Raw genomic sequence first — 21,123 nt, 5'->3', positions numbered from 1 at the left:
TCCTGCCTGGGTGTTTGGTGCTCTGTAGAGGGGCTGGCTTCCTGCCTGGGTGTTTGGTGCTCTGTAGAGGGGCTGGCTTCCTGCCTGGGTGTTTGGTGCTCTGTAGAGGGGCTGGCTTCCTGCCTGGGTGTTTGGTGCTCTGTAGAGGGGCTGGCTTCCTGCCTGGGTGTTTGGTGCTCTGTAGAGGGGCTGGCTTCCAGGGTTTTTCCTACATAGAGAATTAGGAGGCGACCACCTCCGTCACATTTGGTGCCACTTCCATCTCTCAACAAATCTCTGACAGGTGTTTTCATGTGAAACACTATTTTTCTAACACTCAGTGGATTTCTGCCATTTGGAATTGTGGCATCATGCCGCTGTGTTGACAATTTAATTTGGTTAAATATTCTTTAATAAAGTTTTTTTTTTTTTTTTTAAGTAAGCAGCCTTCCGAGTACATTTGCGTAGACATATTGGTGCACAATCCACATGTCGTTTTTCATTCCAGCTAAAAAATAAAATAAATCAAAATCGGGTTTTTTTTTTACACAAACAGTGCACCTGAACGCAACATGCAAGATACCCACTGAATAAGTGTCCAAATGTTCATGTCATATAATATTCTCGCCAATATTCCACTTCTGTTAAAGCATTTCAGTCTGGAATATGGAATATCTTTCAATAATCTTTATGACTAAAAGGCTACATTGAAGTAGAAATTTAAATAACTCAAATAACTCAGTGGTTTTGGATTTATTTAGCTTCAAGACTGCATTTTTGTTCGTGTGACCCTCAACACAGGCTTTGATCATCCCGGGACACTTACTGATACTTATGCTTAAATTAACCCACTCATATTCTGATTTATTTCAAGAAAAACATTTCAGCTAGTGGAAATTCTAATTGGCTGGGAACTTTAAAATCTAGCAGCCATATTGGCAGGTGGTCAAAAAAGTTAATTTCAAGCCCTGAGAGCAGGTGGTGACATAGGAGTGAGTGAGAAAAGGATCAAATATTGGTGATTAAGACTGAATAATGACATCACAACTGTTAATTTAAAATGAGTTATTCCTCTAAACCTGGCTTCAAATGCACCAAATTTTTCGTGCTCATCAAAGTTACCCATCCATAGGTTACGGCATGACAATATTTGTTCAGCCCCCGGCAACAATCTGGGTTTCTCATGTGGCCCCCCATGAAAAATAATTGCCCACCCCTGCTCTAATAGCACCTCCACCTGGTCACTTAACTTAACTTAAAGTCGAGCTGAACCCAAAAATTACTTTTCTTTTCTTTTAGTTCAAATACCTGGGTATGCAGTGCACCTATTTAATGATGTATGCAAAAAAATCACAAAAATCTAATTCCTTTAACACTAATCTACAGTTTGCTGACGTCACCTAGTACTATCAAATTTCTACCCCATTTCAACCAATCATATCACGACATGCAGCTGTCAATCAAATCTTCATTTCAGGATAATTTTCTCTTCCAAATGAATTGGAAAATGGCGCCTAGTGCCTGTCATCTGGCAGAATTCCTATCCCATAAACTAACTACTAACTTGGCCAATTGCATGAAACATATGAACAAAAAACAAAAACTATAATCTCTAAGAATGCAAAGAAATGTAACTGGCTCGTTAAAACGCGCATTCCAGGAATATCGTATTTACAGAAATAGCAATAAAGGCGCGCGCTTGAGAGCGTGGTAGTCAGGGGTCTCCCCTCGGAGATTCCAGGCGGGCGGGCAGCACCCATGCATCGGATTGTCCGCTCGCTCCGCAAGAAGCAAGTGGCTGCCTGGTACTCCGCGGATCCCACTCGCGTAGCACGACAACACGCTGAATCCCACTCGATTTGGGGGTGGAACACGCCATGATTGACCAATGCCAAAGCCAGTCGACAGAATTGTCAAATAAAATCATCGACACGTATATGGTCCTCCTCTCAATTTGTTTTCAGTCTCCGACACTCGTGCTATTGCATTCGCCTCTGGTTCACTTTGACTTTAACTTAGCCTCCACCTGGCTTCATTGAATTATTGTCAGCTCAAAGTTCCCCTGCTTGGGAATCACTGCTATAAACTAGCCTGGTTAAAACCATCCTGAACGTGATGTAACATCCTGTTTCACTCTACTTATCAGTCTGGACTCCAATCCGTCCACAGTGATTTCAGTGGGCGGGAGTACTTGCCTTGCCAGACAACTCCTTCAGCCAATCAGCATGGCCAAATCCAGTCCTTCAGCCAATCAGTGTGGGATACAGTCAAATCCAAATCCATTCGGAAGAACGGCGAAAACGTTAACCTTACCGCTCGTTGCTTCGGTAGCCGCAGAGCTGGCAAAACTTTTTGTCCCTGATTGCCCGGTCACGACGTCAACTATGAGGAAGGTGCCTGATTGGCTCGTGCACTTTGTAATTTCTGAACCCCCACCCCCCGGGCTGGAGGCCGGACAGATCTGTCAAATCAAACGAATGTGAGTTCCCGTGATCTGGATGGTTTACCAGGCTATTATAAAGTACCTTGAGCTGTGTGTTGATCTCTATCACTTCCTGTCTCCTCAGTACTTCCTGTTGATGTGTATATGACTTCCTGTCTCCTCAGTACTTCCTGTTGATGTGTATATGACTTCCTGTTTCCCCAGTACTTCCTGTTGATGTGTATATGCCTTCCTGTTTCCCCAGTACTTCCTGTTGATGTGTATATGACTTCCTGTTTCCCCAGTACTTCCTGTTGATGTGTATATGACTTCCTGTCTCCTCAGTACTTCCTGTTGATGTGTATATGACTTCCTGTCTCCTCAGTACTTCCTGTTGATGTGTATATGACTTCCTGTTTCCCCAGTACTTCCTGTTGATGTGTATATGACTTCCTGTTTCCCCAGTACTTCCTGTTGATGTGTATATGACTCCCTGTTTCCCCAGTACTTCCTGTTGATGTGTATATGACTTCCTGTCTCCTCAGTACTTCCTGTTGATGTGTATATGACTTCCTGTCTCCTCAGTACTTCCTGTTGATGTGTATATGACTTCCTGTTTCCCCAGTACTTCCTGTTGATGTGTCTCTGACTTCCTGTCTCCTCAGTACTTCCTGTTGATGTGTATATGACTTCCTGTCTCCTCAGTACTTCCTGTTGATGTGTATATGACTTCCTGTTTCCCCAGTACTTCCTGTTGATGTGTATATTGCTGCCTTCCAGACAACTGGGACCTTCGGATTTTCTGGCCTCCTATTAGGAAAAGTGCGCTGGAACGTTACTCAAAGTGGGAGCTCCCACTTGAAAACTGGGAGAAAAAAATCTACCCCCACTAGGCTGGGAACCAGTTGTCTGACGTCACACAACAATGGCCGCAACATGGAGTATGTAGTCCAAAGTATTAAGTGCCTAAATAAAATGTATAATAGAGTCTGTTACATGATGTGTCATTGCTGCTCCTCATTTTCATTTAAATATGTAAGGAGGGTGCTCTGCTCGTTGTTAAGCTGTCTTGCTATTTGCCAAACAAAAAAAAGTTTGTCACAGTCCGCCATGTTTCTTGGTTGCATTTTGCCTTTGTGCTCTGGAATGCTTTGAAGGTGGGGGGTGGGACTTTTCCACTGGGAAACACCCACGTCCCATGTGTCTGGAAGGCAGCATAAGACTTCCTGTTTCCCCAGTACTTCCTGTTGATGTGTATATGACTTCCTGTTTCCTCAGTACTTCCTGTTGATGTGTATATGACTTCCTGTTTCCTCAGTACTTCCTGTTGATGTGTATATGACTTCCTGTCTCCTCAGTACTTCCTGTTGATGTGTATATGACTTCCTGTTTCCCCAGTACTTCCTGTTGATGTGTATATGACTTCCTGTCTCCTCAGTACTTCCTGTTGATGTGTATATGACTTCCTGTCTCCTCAGTACTTCCTGTTGATGTGTATATGACTTCCTGTCTCCTCAGTACTTCCGGGCTCACAGCCGACCGGGAGACCTTGGATCAACCTACAGAGGTGAGACTGACTCACAGATGTGCTGTGAACACGACGCCTCACTCACAGACTGCAGTCAATAGTCAAAAAGGAAGGAAGTGCTGAAGCATTTTTTCTTAGTGTTTAGAGAATTCCACCAGTTCTTATCGTGGCTGCCAGTCGAAGTACTTCCAGGTCATTTCACTCAGTTAGGAACTAGGGGTGTGCCGATTAATCGTATAATCGATGCATCGCGATTAGTCACGTGACGATTAAAATCGATTCACAATGTTCGATTATCGATTTGCAAAAAATTGCAAAAAAAAAAAAAAAAATGCATTTTTTTTTTTGCTTTATTTGCAAAAAATACGGTATTTCGCCCAGAAAGCAGTTCCTTAACTGTAAAACGAGACCAAAACCGAAGTACTGGAAACTGGAATCACTGAAGAAAGCATGCAGGGTGGCTGTAACATGTGATGCGTGGACTTAAGTCGCAACTGAAGATAATGGAGGTACATTTGTTTGTTTACTTTAATTAATGGATACTGACAAATATACCTTGCTTAAAAAAAATCCTGTTTGGTGAAAAAGATGCATCGAAAATCGTGATTAATCGTAATCGTTTAATAATCGAATCGTAGCACCCTTAATCGTAATCGAATCGAATCGAATCGTGAGGTGCCTAAGGTGGCACACCCCTATTAGGAACCTTCCTAAGCAAAAAAAGACTATTCCACCACAGCCAGTCTCCCGCTTCAATCAATCAACCAACCAATCAATCAATCAATCAATCAGGTAGACCACACTCTTTATTTTCGACCCAATTGAAAACAGTTCTCACGTGCACTGGTGATTTTACTGCGAGGTCATGTGGCAACTGAAACAATTGCCCAACAAGAGCAGCACTTGGCGACGGCGGCAAGGATAAAGACCTAAAGGCTCAAGGTTACAAAAGTTTCAACTTGACAGTATAAACATTCAAAAGGTAGCCTACCTTACTTCCTCCTTTTGCAGTGCAACCGTTAAAAGAGATCACTCACGTCACAGCGTTTGAATTTTGCTAATAGAGTACCGCAGGGATGACGTATTTTTGTAGTTTAACGCGGAAGTCCCGGTCTTCATGGTTCTTCACTGTTTCTGCCTATGGGATTTTTGAATGGGTTTTTGCCGCGATGCTTCAAATAAGGTCTCTGGGCAACGCAAGCTTATTCAAACGCGAACCAGTGTTCAGCGGGATAATCTTCACACTAGGGCTGTCAATCTCCCTCTATAATCAAATTCGAATTTCAGTGCTTTATACATTTTAATATTCGAATTATATTCGAATATTTTAATTAATTTTTAATTGAATTAAAAAAAAAAAAAAAAATTTGGTCTGAGTGAATTGTTGTCTTCTCTTATGTTATGTTCTGATTCTAAATATAGCTGAATCTTTGGGTTTGACCAAGTAAAACTTTTTCTAAGCATTTTACCAAATGTAGATGGAAAAGTGAATGGTGGATGAATATTCAAAAGAATATTAGGCTTATCACAAATAGTCCAGCAATTTTTTTTTTAAGAAAACATGTTCCTTGTACAATGTACATACATTCATTGCATTAGAAAATAGGTCAGATAACCAGAGCTTAGTTAATATTGATCAGTGATGTATTGGTGCTGTCTGAAATGCTAAAATAAAATAATTGATAATAAAAAAAGACACAGCCTTTGTTTGAGCTCCTTATCAATAAACAAATAAGTAAACTTTGCCAAAACAACAATGAGCCATGAACAAAAAAAAATCAGTCACGTATTGCACTTAAGAGCTACATGTTTACATTCAGTATAGCAGCTTCAACAGTCAACTTCAGTTAACAATGAATGAACATGCATTCTAAGAGCTACAGGTAGGTTTACATCAGTATAGCAGCTTCAACAGTCAACTTCAGTTAACACTCTTTTCTTCAAGTATGTTGTCAGAACTTGTCACTGTTCTAGTGTTCTAAAAAAATAAAAAAAAAATAAAAAAATATTCGTTTAAAAAAAATAATAATAATCGAATTTCGTTCATAATTATTAAATTCGAATAATATTCGAATATCAAAATTCGTTTCAACAGCCCTACTTCACACATGAGGACCACTTTCATGAGTTTTGAAGCGTAAATACGAGCCCTAGAAGTAAAAAGCTGATGCTAAGCTATTCCAGGACTACACACAGTGTCGCATAGGCTTTCCCGTCACGTCACCACAGCTAAATTCAACCTGTAGTGATGTGTGCGCTGCTGTGCACTGATTACCCCGGGGTGAACCAGGTGAGGGAAAGAGAATTTCCGTGTTCGTCCTTTGAAGTGATGACGTTATGGACGTATAATATCCAAGTCGACTCAACTGTGTAGTCTCATTTAGCCGTTTGCTAGCTAGCCGCCCTTTTAACGGCACGTAAAAGCTTAAAAACTCATGAAAGTGCTGCTCATGTGTGAAGATTATCCTGCTGAACACTGGTTCGCGTTAGAATAAGCTTGCGTTAACCACAGACCTCATTTGAAGCATCGCGCCAAAAACCCATTCAAAAATCAAAGTGTTAGCATCAATGTTTTCCGGACTCATTCCTGCAGCTCTCTATTGGGGCCAGTTGTATTGAAGTGAATGGGGCGGGCAGGGTAAGTCTCACTATAAACCATCATATCTGTGTCGTTTCACCTTTGATTGAAAAATGCTTCCACCAGATTAAAGAAAACACATTACGTGATGACTCATCTGTTTTTATGTAAATGTGCGTATTTGTTTTCCTCATTATTGGTCTCCAAACAGATCATGGTTCTGTCCAGCAGCTGCATATAGCTCAACTCAAGCTCCTGGTTGGTCCAAAATAGAGCTAGATTAGCTACAGTACCGTAAAATACCAATTATTAGCCCGGGCGTTAATTGACAAAATATGTAGCCAGACCCCGCGTCAATATGGGACCTGCGGCAGTTTGGGACCTGCTTTAATTATTTTTGTACAAAAATATTGCTCAGCAAAGATTGTAAATAGTATGAAATTGTTTATTTAAACCATTTATTTTAATGAGTTGGCTACAGCCCCCCACACGATTGCTTGTCTATGGGGAGAGCCGCGCCTCCCTCTCAGCGCAGCAGAGCACATTGCATGCCAGTTCTGGCCTGTACATGAAATCAAATAAAATTTGAGCTGAACTGTGACCTACCGGTATTTACCACTAAACTTTCTCCGCTGAAGGTGAGAGAACATGATCATCATGTGAGCAGATTATTTGTTGCATGCGCTGCCTCCTCCGCTGGCTGCATGCGCTGCCTCCTCCGCTGCAGTGTGCGGTGAAATACCAATTAGAAGCCGACTTCTATGCCCGCTGGCAGGGAAACATACCATAGGCACATTTCTCAAAATAATTATTACACCAGAGATGTCGGTTTTAGTGTATAAAAATCTTCAGGAAATGCCTACACAATTTTCAGAATCATCAGATGTTGACGGAAAACGAATTTTGATCAGCAAGTTTCGTGCATGTGTTTTTTTTCCTCGTTGTTCCTCGTTTCCTCGTTGTTCGTCTTCTTCATCCGATTTTCCTTCTTCGTTGTGTTTGGGAGATGCATTCCACAGGATGTCGCAAAGGTAAAAAGACAACATTGAAAAAACTAACCGGGCGTCAAATTGGGACCTGCTTTTATGTACAATATATGTATCCAGACCCCGCTTATATATGGGACCCGCGGCAATTTGGAAGTCGGCTTCTAATTGGTATTTTACGGTAACTACATCATGATACATGACTGAACGGGGCATGTATCATGTAACATCACATAAGGTGTCTTATTTAATCTGGTGGAAGCATTTTTCAATCAACACAGATGGTTTATAGTGGGACTAACCCTGTCTGTCCCATTCACTTCAATAGCACTGGCCCCGATGCAGAATTCGAACACTGTGACGTTAGTGATGTCTTAGGCCATGTCCACACGGAGACGGAAGCTATCTTTTTTTTTTTCGTTTCAGAAAAGTTTTCCATAAACATGGAAACGTTTCAAGAAATGTGTGTATCCACATGAAACCACTGAAACCGCTGTAGAATAACAGAGAAAGACAATCTCGTCAATAATGGCATACAACCTCTAGGGGCGCACAGTCTATAATGTGTATCTCACTGTAGCAGCAGCTTAAACCCTTGGCTTTGCGGGGAGGTTTGCCATGTCGATGAATAAAATGATGAAACCTACAGTATACAGGCAAATGCAGAGCTGTTCAGCAGGGCTGATGGTCTCCCTGTAGCCTACAATATAGAACGTTAACTATCGGGGACATTCCTGATATCATCCACTTCCATGATCTTTAGAGATGTTGCAAACACATCCCAGCGTATTGGCCGCTCCTGCACATCACAGCACAGGCTAAATGATGCAACATAAATTTCCATTATATAAACTCATGGCATAAATGTGTTTTTATTGGAAAAAGTCGCGTCAAGTAAACTAAAGTCTTGTTGGAATGGACACGAGCGGATATCATCGCAACCGCGTGTTCCTCAAACCTCTCACTTCCCTATTCACGTTGTATTTACGAGGGCTATATATAGGGCAAGAGAGTATGTTGGTTACACTAAGGGTTTACATTTCATTTCATTTCATTTTGTCCAATATTAAAATATTCCAGAATTGCATGTTGTATTAAAAATAAATATAATTTCTATCTAACACGTTAAGCCTGATTTTGTTTGTGTTATTGTAAAAATGTAGCCGCCGCTAAGCCTTCTGGGAAATATCCGATGAAGGGAGGGGAGGGGTGGATGGGAAGAGTCAGCTGTGTGGAGCCCTGAGGATGTTGTAGGCTACACGCTGTTCTCCGTGTCCACTTGTTGCTGACGGTGGTAATAGAGGAGCATTATATTTTGCTGCAAGATCCCCACTGCTGTAGCACGAACGTTACTGCCATGATTGTTATTGTTGCTGGTGGAGAGAGGTGGGGCTATGGCTCATCGTTTCAGGAAAGATGCGTATGGGTTGTAAACACGGAAATGCAAGGGTGGCGTCTTCAGATTTAATCACTCTGGGACCCGTTTTGAAAAATTAGCGTATACTCCCAGAACGTATAGTCCCAGAACGCGGTTCCATCTGGACGAAACGTCTATATGACAAAAAACTTTAGCGGATACACCTAAACTCGTCTCCGTGTGGACATGGCCTAAGCCTTCCTTTTTACCGCCCTTCTCCTGGTTGTGGTTCCTAATACAATAGCTGACAGGAAATAAGCGAGGTTTCAGACCGTTCCCTAGCAACAAAGTTCCAGTGAAACGGTCTATAAACTGCATGGACTTTAGCACACTCTGACATGTTGAGCAGATGCAGTCAGCAGCTGTAACTGGCGCTGTTCAATGGCGACCCGGTTTTGCTCTCCGACTCTGAGAGCGAACCAAGCAGAATTTCGCTCGTGATACTTGTACCATGAAGTGACAATAAAGTTAATCTCAATCTCTCTCTCTCTCATAAAGTTATATGAGGAGAAAACATTTGAAACACTCACAGTTCTGACCCGCTTTAAATGTGATGAAGTCATGCATCTCCCTGCCAGCAGAGGGCGACTTCACACTATACATACATTGCATAGAGAAGCACTATATACATGAGAATGGAGCGAATTGGGTTACAAATAAAACAAATTAGATACATTTGATCCAAGCTTGAAAGCTTCTCCTCTCTGTTCTGAAGAGCTCTGTCCTGCCGCACAGGAAGGGATGTGTCTTATGTTTCTGGTTTGTTTGGAATAAACCAAAGAAGAAGAACTGGGTAGTTAGTTTCTGTCTGTCCCTTCATAGATGGGTACAAACACAGTTTTTACCCACAGGCCATCACTCTGATTAACACTTAAACCAGCCAACTGAACACTGGAACCAGTTTACTTTTGACACTTTAGAAAGTTTAAACACTCAAAACCAGGAACAGTATCCCTACGCATCAACCTGTAGCACCTACCCCCATGTATACAATCCCCCCTACACACACACACACACACACACACACACACACACACACAATTTGGAATTATGCTTACTGGGAAATAACTGCAATATCTGACTCAAAGCCTCGTTCACAGTGTATAAGCTTGTATAAGCCTAAATGACGGTGCATTATCTGGAAACGTTATCTGTATAAGCCGTTGTTTACAATCCTGTATGGCTTATTTATACATATAATGTAGCCTACAGTACATGTACATTCTTTCATATATACATATTTGAATAGAAAAAAGGGAGCTTCTTGATGCTTATAAAGAATTTAATGAATGAAGAAGTAATGTACAAGAGACGCAACGCGTTTCAACCTCTGGTCTTCGTCAGGCTGTAGCCTGTAGCTACAGCCTGACGCCCGGGGGCCGGACATTTCCCTGAGCTCTTAAAATGTTTGATTTTACTACATTGCAAAAGTTGCCTTATCACAGCCTCATGGTCCATGTTTTGAATTTTTTGTCATTCTATTTTCTTTTCAGAAACAGAAATTAAAAAATAGTTAGACATCAAAATCAATCCACAGAAGAAAAACGGAAACAGCACTTTTATCTGCTGATGAAGCCTCTATAGCCGTTTTCCCACATGCGTACCGGAAAATTACCTGTAAGTCAATATCGGACATTTCCCTTCACACTTCGGCTCTCGCATATGAGAATCTAGCAGCGAATTTGCCTGTATGTTGGGGGGCGGGGCGGCACTGCAGAGCGGGTGGGGAGTGACGTGTCGGCAAAACTCTTGATGGTGAAATAAGTTTGCTTGTTTATCCGTTCACCTGCGTCGCGTTGAAGCACTTTTTACAGACTGGCTTCGTTTGATGTGTCTGGGCTTGCCTTCGCTGTCGGCAACGTAAGCAAAATACTTCCACATTTCGCTTCGTGCATTTGCTTCGTCTGTGTCCCTGTCGGGCTGTGACTGAAGGAGGAGGAGGACTGTGGCCAGAGAGCGAGCAGGCAGCAGAGAGGAGAGATCACAAGATAATTTCACCAGTTTGCTTTAATGTGCGCGAATGATTAGATTATGCCCGCTGGAACATTAAGCAACGTGTGTACACCTCGCCCATGCCGGCAAATGACTGGACCCGTTCTATACTTGCGCCCGTTATCGCGCATACCGCTCTTCTGACTGGCTCGAAACTGGTGAAATGTCCGCGATGACGGGGTCGCGCTTATACCGGCACGACAACTTTCACACATGCAGGCATTAGACCACGTTCCGGTCATTTAGCGGTACAAAGCGCATGTGGGAAAACGGCTTATGTCATCGAGAGTAGGGGAGAGAGAGAGAGGGGGGGGGGGGGGGGGCAGAGAGACTGATAGGGAGAGAGGGGGGGGAGAGAGAGGTGAGACAGAGAGGTAGAGAGAGAGATGAGATAGACAGAGGGAGAGAGAGGAGATTTTGGGCCGGTGTGACTTGATTGGCAGGCCGGATTTGGCCTGCTTCACACCACACTTGTATATAGTAGTTATTGCAGATTTTGTGCAAATGTTTAAACGTAGCCGTGCCTTGTTTGTTTTAACTCGTACATACTTTCTTCTGTGTGTGAGTACTTTGAGAGCAACGCAAACCGGAGCCAAATTCCTAGTATGTGTATATACTTGTGTAGTATGTGTATATACTTGTGTAGTATGTGTATATACTTGGCCAATAAAGCGGATTCTGATTCAGAATTTCTTTGTTACAGCAACAGTAAACACAACACAATACAAACACAGACAACCATCCAAAATTGAAAATATATACACTAAATATACACCTATAATTACACACCTATGTATATTGTAAATGATATACACACAAATACAATCATGGGCAGCTCTCTCTCGCTGCTCATGCTAACTACGGAAGAAGCTAAATTTGAGTGTGGATTATGGTATGGGGATGAAGGCCACATCAAAATCTAACTAATCTTTTTCTTATTTACCCATGTCCTAACCCTAACCTTAAGGGCGAGTTCTTAGTTTTGGAACCCAATTTACTACTTACCAATGAAGATGTTGACTGGTCGATTAGCTTTCAGAATCAGAATCGGCTTTATTGGCTACATGCATACACGCTACTGTAAAACAAACAAGGACAGTGAGTTGACAGATGTACATGAAAAGGTAACTGCTATTTACAATAGATACAATAAGTGTGATGTAGAGTGACTGTTCTAAATATGTATAGAAAATAATTGTATACCTATGTACGTCTAAGTCTACTTATTATTATTAGTCTATTATGTAAGTGTAAATCACACTGGATTGTTAACAAGGCTATAAGTCAGATATTGCACAGTTTCCAAGCACAATCCATGCTGTGCCTCATACTAGCTCCAGATAGTTAGCCACAAACCAATATAAGGTCAACGGGGTCACGCTCCTCTATGTGCAAGCTGACACTCACTATTAGGGCTGTCACTTTTTCCCAAAATAAAGTTTGAACGAACTTTAATTGCCCGCAAAATGTTCGAATATATTCGAAGTTTTTTGGTTAATTAATAAAAAAAAAAAAATTGCAGGCCAGGCCACCGGGCATCGGCCCGACGTGTTAGCTTGGACGCTCACAGTCACAACACTGCCTCACAAACTTGGCTGCATCCAACTCGAGAGAACTTTTCAGACCCTGGAGACAATCTTTCTCAGAAGAGACTAACGCGACAAATCTGGAGACTTTTTCTGGCATGGGATTAACATTACCAGCAAGCAGCAGATTGTTAATTTTGATTACCGGTAATTAAAAAAATAATAATAATAATAAAAAAAATCTAACAGGTCAATTATACATTCGAACATGCCCTCCTCCCCCACATTCGAAGTTAAATTCGAATTTCGAATAAAAAGTGACAGCCCTAGCCTCCGTCAGCTTGCACAGACAGGAGCCAAAAATCAGAACTATCCCTTTAACCAAGTTCCATCAGGAGAGACTAATTATTTAGTGAACAATGATTTAATTACATGAGAGCCAATGATTTAATTACATGTGCACATGATTATGAAATGTACAAAGTCTTTGGCGATTCATCATGACATCATGGTGATCATGGAAGGGGGGTAGTGAAGCAGAACGTAGAATAGGATATCCCCCTGTGGAGTCTGACCTGGTAGGGAAATAGTGTGATCCACCCCCCATGTGCTACGTACTACCGGTGAAATTCCTCGCTGTCAGGTAAAAAGAAGTGGCTGGTGACTGCACATGTATCGGAGGAAGCGTGTTAGTCTAACACTCTCCCCCGATCAGCAGAGGAGCAACGGCCCGGGAGAGCAGGGACAATAGACTACTTGCACAACTCCACTACTTCCTGAAATGAGTAGGGCATAGTGGTTTCCTGTCCTACACTATTGGATGAACTGATTCATGTCAGGTGTGCCTGACTGCTGCAGTCACAACAACAGTGATCAGGCACACCTGACATGAATCAGTTCATCCAATAGTGTAGGACAGGAAACCGAGATGCCCTACTTATTTCAGGAAGTAGTGGAGTTGTGCAAGTAGTCTATTACACAAGGTCACTTGGGGAGAAAATGGAACGGGGGAAAAGAGAAGAAGAAGAAGACAAACACCTTTAAGGGGCCATGACAGCAGCAGGAAGCGGTTCAGTGAGCTGCCAGCACCTTTCTGCAGTTCAATTAAATTCTTTATTGTCATTGTACTGGTACAACGAAACTGAGGTAGCCCCTCTCATACTCAGTGCATATAAAAATTATAGATTAAGAAATTAAAAAGTTTAAACTCAGTGCATTTAAAACTCAGTGCCATTAGAACTTAGTTAAAATAGGCCTAAAAGAATAAAAGCTTACCTATAATAAATAAAAACACATAAAAGTTGTAACCAATCAAGATCTCACGTATTGCACAGACAGCCATGAAATGCACATACAGCATCCTTATATTGCACAAGCCCTATCTTGCACGTTGAGTCATTGATTGTTAAGTGCAATGACAGCTCTGGGATAAAAACTGTTTTTCAGACGGTTTGTTTTCGCTTTTAGTGTCCGAAAGCGCCTGCCTGAGGGCAACAGTTCGAACAGGTGGTGGCCGGGATGGTTCATTCTTGATGGTAAGGACGTGCTAGGAACGCGCACTTGGCGTTTAGCGCTCTGGGCGGAGCTAGTGTTTTTGGGCGGAGCGCTCTGGGCGCCTCAAGCAGAGAAATGTTCAACTTTTGGAGATGAGTACTGCTCATCAGTGTCACTTTTTCCAACAGCAACAAATAAGCACACACACTGTGTGTGTGTCTGTGCGTGTTGGAAGCGCTCTACCCTGAAGAAAATGCTCCCTGTCGACACAACATGTCTTTCTCTGTCCCTGTCTGTCTGTCTGTCTGTCTGTCTGTCTGCCTGTCTGTGTCCAGGTGCAGACAGAGAGATCCAGACAGTGAGACAGTTGATGGTGAATTTCTTGCAGAACCACACCAAGCTGGACTGGCCAGACCGCTGTCCTCCACTGGAGCCCTCCAGGTACACAACAAGTCATGTATAAATCATTACAAATATGCTCCCGTGAGGTGGGGATGCGTTTAGCTGCTGCCAGGCGGGGGTGCAAAACTCGGCATAACACCTGGACAAATGCGCAAGGCAGACCGCTATCTTCCCTGCCTTAAGGCATGCATAAACAGGTGCGCTAGCGCAAATAGGGGATATCTCCTGTACCAAGATAGGGCCCATGGAATTCTAAAATCTGGAAAAGTCATGGAATTATAAAAATCCTTGAAAGTTTAGTTGTGTGTAATGGAATTAAAGTCCCTGGAAACCAAAAATAAATATGCATTAGTAGTGAGTTGACTGTTGTTTTTTTGTTTACCAAGTAATAAATAATTGCTTTTATTTTGAAGGTAAAAACGTCTAGCTTCCTGTATTCTGTATATTTCTAGCAGGATTAATGCATTTTAGGACAACTCTCGCCACATCAGACTTGAGGAAATCGATGCATCTGGGCGTGAGTTGTAGTGTTGTTTAATTAGCGTTACGTGCAAACGATTATATGCGCGAACGTTAGTGGGCAATTATCGCCCATTATGTATTTTTAGCAACTTGTTATCAAGCATGTCGTGCTAGTTTGTTGAATGTGATTCACTTTGTGCCATTAAGGCTGTAGCCTAGACTGCTGTCTTCCATGCATGAAGTGCAGCTGTGTGGTCAGTGGTCATGCCCCACTTCCCCCCATCCCCACCCCCTCTCTAGTCTACACCCGGAGGTGCTCCACATGTGTGAAAGCAACATGCAACATGTATGAAAGGGTACACTTCACGTATTGCCCGGGTCACCTCAGGGCAAGCAGCGCTGAGGTGACCCGGAGTTCATGTCTGAAAGTGGCTATGGAGAAACCAAGCAGAATTTTCATCTCTGGCTCCCTCCGGGATTGTGTGTGTGTGTGGTTGGGAGGGGACAGGACAGGGCTCGCTCTAAATCGGTTTTCCTCCTAGACCTATAAATGTCGTAAAATAATCAAAAATGGACCACAAACAGATACAAAAACATGAGCATAATATGTGTTTAATGTACATACAAAGAACTGTGGCGACCAGACTTTTTGAAACACGCATTTAAAGAAGAAACTCATATGTGTGTCTGCTTGGAGCTGAGGTCTCGCCCGACTCACTTCCTCAAATGCTGGTCAAATCATGAGCGCTCTGCAACGGCCTTAACCCGCCCAGCGGGCGAGCCTAGGAATCGAACGCACGTTATGCCTCTGCCAGCAATAGCTAGGCTAGAGGCATTATGGTTTCGGGTTGTCTGTCCGTACGTCCATCCAATGATTGTTAACGCGATATCTGAGGAACGCCTTTGACGGAATTTAATCAAATTTGTCTCTAACGTCAACTTGGACTCAAGGATGAACTGATTAGATTTTGGTGGTCAAAGTTCAAGGTCACTGTGACCTCACGACCGCTCGTTTCATGCTCTTTAATGTGATATCTCTGGAACACCTGACAGAATTTCATCAAATTTGCCTCAAACATCGACTTGGACTCCAGGATGAACATTGATTACATTTTGGTGGTCAAAGAAGGTCAAAGTTCAAGCTCACTGTGACCTCACAGAACGCCATTTTCTAGCTCGTTAACGTGTTCTCTCAGGAACGCCTTGACAGAATTTCGCCACATTTGGCTCAAACGTCCATTTGGACCCAAGGATGAACTGATTACATTTTGGTGGTCAAAGGTCAAGGTCACTGTGACTTCATGAACGCCATTTTCAAGCTCAGTCACGCCATATCTCATTAACGCCTTGACGGAATTTCTTCACATTTGGCTCAAACATCAAAGTCTGGACAGACATGGAAGTCGACTGCTCACTTTTTGGCGGAGGCATATATCCGCGGTGCGGTTGTTCTAGTTTTTAATCTGGATTAGGCTTATAAATCTGTTTTATCTTGGAATTTGGCACAAGAGAAAGTTTTGTCCTGTGTATTAATGAATGCATCCGCCACTCTTTTTTCCATCTACATTTCCTAAAATGCTTATAAAATTAGTTTTACTTGGTCAAACTCAGCTACAGATTCAGCTATTTAGAATCAGTGGAGCCCATAGAGTATTTCACTTGGACCAAAACTTCAAAATAAAACATCAATTTTTGTATCCACATTTCCTTTCTCAACTCCCTCCCTGTCTCTCTCTCTCTCTCCCTCCCTCTCTGTCTCTCTCTGCCTGTCTGTCTCTCTGCAGCTCTGTGGAGCTCCTCCCTCTCTTGGGTCAGAGGTCGGATCATTACACCGGCATCATTATAGAGGAACCAGACTCTTATGTGGGACGGGAGGTAGGACACACATGCACACACACACACACACACACACACACACACACACACACACACACACACACACTCACTCACTCGCTCACTCACTCACTCACTCACTCACTCACCCTTACAGACTGACTTAAAGGCAGCATGACTTTTCAATATACAAGAATCATGTTTCCATTTTAAGACGTGTGTGTGTGTGTGTGTGTGTGTGTGTGTGTGTGTAGGTGGCTCTGGACCTGTTGCAGTTCTCCGGTGTTGTCGTGAGGAGAGCGCTAGCTACAGATCGCCCCCTGCTGGACAGACTGGGAGTCACAACTCTCCCCTCTGCGTACCTGCTGCTGCCCAACGGCACACACACACACCTGCATGTGTGAGAGCACACGCACGCACACACACACACACACACACACACACACACACACACACACACAGAGCAGACGTTACCCACACAAGATAACATCAGCTAAGACTCATCCAGACTTGCGGGGCTGGTAAATTGGCTAGCTATGCTAGCTAGATAGCAATTTTTCTAACATGTTACATTAGCCAACTCAAACCACAATTTATGTTTGTCATTTTGTGCATCGCTTTTGCTCCATACAGCCATTTATTCTGGTAACAACACAGTGATATTAGGTCTTCTGTAAACACAATTTCATGGTAAAAAGCTAACACAACAAGCTCCGAGCTAAAACCATGGATATAAACACGTAGATACCTTGTTCCCGATTTGCCTGTTGGTCTGTGTGGCCGCCCTCTTGGGGAGGGCAACTAAGCCCTGCGCCCAAGCTTGTCCTCCCAGCTGCCAGTACCTTAGCCTGGGTAAAGCCAGCCTTCAACGTGACGTCACAGGCTATGCCTGTAGCGTCACCACTGTGATTGTTCCACTGTGATGTCATAAATCCCACTGTGACATCATCAGTGATGTAATAAATCCCACTGTGACATCAGTGATGTCATAAATCGCACTGTGACATCATCAGTGATGTCATAAATCCCACTCTGACAAGATTACTCTGAAATTCGAACGCTAAATCTAGTTTTGAAGCTCATAAATGTAGAGTGACAAGCAGAACTACACTGTAGCTTACTTGTCATACTTTTAGGCGTTTTTCTGAACACTTTGGAAACGGCCGACATAAAGACACTGTATGGTGTAATAGTACTGTCTGTAACCCTACATAAAGAGGTGTATCTCATTCAGTCTTTGGAGTACAAAGATAATTTTGTAGAAAGCTTACATCTGCCCATCTTTATTGTCACAAACAACCACCACAACGCATGCAGGCGCCGGCACACACATGCAATTAAGTGACGTTGTGTTCTCCGCATTTCTCCCATCCTGGCTGGTCTTTCCTCCTCGGGGCGGCCAGGAGAGGTGGGCAGCTTTTTTTTAACTTTGATAGAACAGGTCACATATTGAATGAATTAATACATTGAATTAAAATTAAATAATATATTTGAGATTTACAATATTTGTGACATTAGTTGTGTAATGGCAACTTTCCAGTCTGCAGAAGTGAAGTTATCATGGGTCTAGGGGTGCAGTCTTGATTAGTGTTTTTAGCAAATCGTTATCATGTTTGTTGAATGCCAATGCGATTCATTGTGCCTGTGCCATAAGGCTGTATTGGGCTAGTTCAATGCTCCTATATTGTCTACCATGGCAAAGGGGGGCTGTGTCGTCACCTGGATTGCGTTTTGTCACTTTACACGGCGTCAGTAAGGGGCAGCGTTATCAAACAATTACATTCTGGGACCTGTTTTCACTTTTTTGTGTTTTCAGGCCCCAAGAATGCCGTTCCCGTGTAAAAGGAAGGCACTAACGCTAAAAAACGTTTGCTGTTTTATGCAGGGAGCGTTGCCGTGTAAACGGGGCCCAAAAGATCACAGTTGCTCGAGTGACATCACAGTTGCGCAATTGCAAATGCATTCAACATTTGCCCGAGTGACATCACTGATGACATCACATTCAAGCAATTGCGTGACATCACTTCCAGTAGAGTGACATCGCTCGCCAGATGCCGCGAGACTACATCTCGTGCTCCTCCTACACAGGGACATGAGATGGATTCGCCCAGGTGACTTTTCACAACTGCCTAACTCACATGCACACACACACACACACACACACACACACACACACACACACACACACACACACACACACACTCACATGCACACACACACACACACACACACACACACACACACACACACACACACACACACACACTCAAACATCTATGATGCTGCACTTCAGCCGCTAAAATAAAGGACTTTGTGTGTGGGGAGCATGATGTGTAGTGGGAGCCTCTATCCTAGTCTGAGCAGATGCCCTCCTCTCTCGGGGAGTTAGTTACTGTGTGCGGGGGACAATTGTTCATGGCAAGAATTCCCAAGGTTTTGGTCTGGATCGAGGCGACAAGGAAGAGGGTGTGTGGGTCAAGTGACCTCATGCAATTGCTCAACTGTGATGTCATCAGGCAGTTGTGATGTCATCAGTGATGTCACTCAAGCAAACTAACCCCCCCCCCCCATAATTCACTAGAAATAAAATAAAACCATTTTAGGAGAAGTCATGAACTGAGAGACTTACATGCATTTGAAAATGCAAAGGGTGTCAAAATGACCCCTTGGCAGTTCTAGTGTTAATATCTCCTCCTCTCCTCTGCTCCTCTCTCAGTGAGAAGCTTCTAGTGTTAATATCTCCTCCTCTCCTCTGCTCCTCTCTCAGTGAGAAGCTTCTAGTGTTAATATCTCCTCCTCTCCTCTGCTCCTCTCTCAGTGAGAAGCTTCTAGTGTTAATATCTCCTCTCCTCTGCTCCTCTCTCAGTGAGAAGCTTCTAGTGTTAATATCTCCTCTCCTCTGCTCCTCTCTCAGTGAGAAGCTTCTAGTGTTAATATCTCCTCCTCTCCTCTGCTCCTCTCTCAGTGAGAAGCTTCTAGTGTTAATATCTCCTCCTCTCCTCTGCTCCTCTCTCAGTGAGAAGCTTCTAGTGTTAATATCTCCTCTCCTCTGCTCCTCTCTCAGTGAGAAGCTTCTAGTGTTAATATCTCCTCTCCTCTGCTCCTCTCTCAGTGAGAAGCTTCTAGTGTTAATATCTCCTCCTCTCTGCTCCTCTCTCAGTGAGAAGCTTCTAGTGTTAATATCTCCTCCTCTCCTCTCTGCTCCTCTCTCAGTGAGAAGCTTCTAGTGTTAATATCTCCTCTCCTCTGCTCCTCTCTCAGTGAGAAGCTTCTAGTGTTAATATCTCCTCTCCTCTGCTCCTCTCTCAGTGTGAAGCTTCTAGTGTTAATATCTCCTCCTCTCCTCTGCTCCTCTCTCAGTGTGAAGCTTCTAGTGTTAATATCTCCTCTCCTCTGCTCCTCTCTCAGTGTGAAGCTTCTAGTGTTAATATCTCCTCCTCTCCTCTGCTCCTCTCTCAGTGAGAAGCTTCTAGTGTTAATATCTCCTCTCCTCTGCTCCTCTCTCAGTGAGAAGCTTCTAGTGTTAATATCTCCTCTCCTCTGCTCCTCTCTCAGTGTGAAGCTTCTAGTGTTAATATCTCCTCCTCTCCTCTGCTCCTCTCTCAGTGTGAAGCTTCTAGTGTTAATATCTCCTCCTCTCCTCTCCTCCTCTCTCAGTGAGAAGCTTCTAGTGTTAATATCTCCTCCTCTCCTCTGCTCCTCTCTCAGTGAGAAGCTTCTAGTGTTAATATCTCCTCTCCTCTGCTCCTCTCTCAGTGTGAAGCTTCTAGTGTTAATATCTCCTCCTCTCCTCTGCTCCTCTCTCAGTGTGAAGCTTCTAGTGTTAATATCTCCTCCTCTCCTCTGCTCCTCTCTCAGTGAGAAGCTTCTAGTGTTAATATCTCCTCCTCTCCTCTGCTCCTCTCTCAGTGAGAAGCTTCTAGTGTTAATATCTCCTCCTCTCCTCTGCTCCTCTCTCAGTGAGAAGCTTCTAGTGTTAATATCTCCTCTCCTCTGCTCCTCTCTCAGTGAGAAGCTTCTAGTGTTAATATCTCCTCTCCTCTGCTCCTCTCTCAGTGAGAAGCTTCTAGTGTTAATATCTCCTCCTCTCCTCTCTCAGTGAGAAGCTTCTAGTGTTAATATCTCCTCTCCTCTGCTCCTCTCTTAGTGAGAAGCTTCTAGTGTTAATATCTCCTCTCCTCTGCTCCTCTCTCAGTGAGAAGCTTCTAGTGTTAATATCTCCTCTCCTCTGCTCCTCTCTCAGTGAGAAGCTTCTAGTGTTAATATCTCCTCTCCTCTCCTCCTCTCTCAGTGAGAAGCTTCTAGTGTTAATATCTCCTCTCCTCTCCTCCTCTCTCAGTGAGAAGCTTCTAGTGTTAATATCTCCTCCTCTCCTCTCCTCTCTCAGTGAGAAGCTTCTAGTGTTAATATCTCCTCCTCTCCTCTGCTCCTCTCTCAGTGAGAAGCTTCTAGTGTTAATATCTCCTCCTCTCCTCTCCTCCTCTCTCAGTGAGAAGCTTCTAGT

At 43.3% G+C, this 21,123-nt stretch overlaps 1 protein-coding gene across 1 annotated transcript in view; it reads left to right on the top strand.

The window, feature by feature from the left end:
* qsox2 (quiescin Q6 sulfhydryl oxidase 2) overlaps window positions 1-21,123 on the top strand; it is a gene marked incomplete at its 5' end in the record, with an annotated part of 55,299 nt that overhangs the window by 11,170 nt on the left and 23,006 nt on the right. The window contains 4 exons of the mRNA XM_083645475.1: window positions 3,920-3,968; window positions 14,258-14,363; window positions 16,571-16,661; window positions 16,874-17,019. Coding sequence (XP_083501601.1) covers window positions 3,920-3,968; window positions 14,258-14,363; window positions 16,571-16,661; window positions 16,874-17,019 — 392 coding nt within the window. The remainder of the gene's footprint in view (window positions 1-3,919; window positions 3,969-14,257; window positions 14,364-16,570; window positions 16,662-16,873; window positions 17,020-21,123) is intronic.

The sequence above is a fragment of the Poromitra crassiceps genome, assembly GCF_964638095.1.
Source record: "Poromitra crassiceps genome assembly, chromosome: 10".
Taxonomy (NCBI): domain Eukaryota; kingdom Metazoa; phylum Chordata; class Actinopteri; order Beryciformes; family Melamphaidae; genus Poromitra; species Poromitra crassiceps.
Note: the sequence above shows the minus strand (reverse complement) of the source record. Positions and strands in the feature narration are given on the sequence as shown.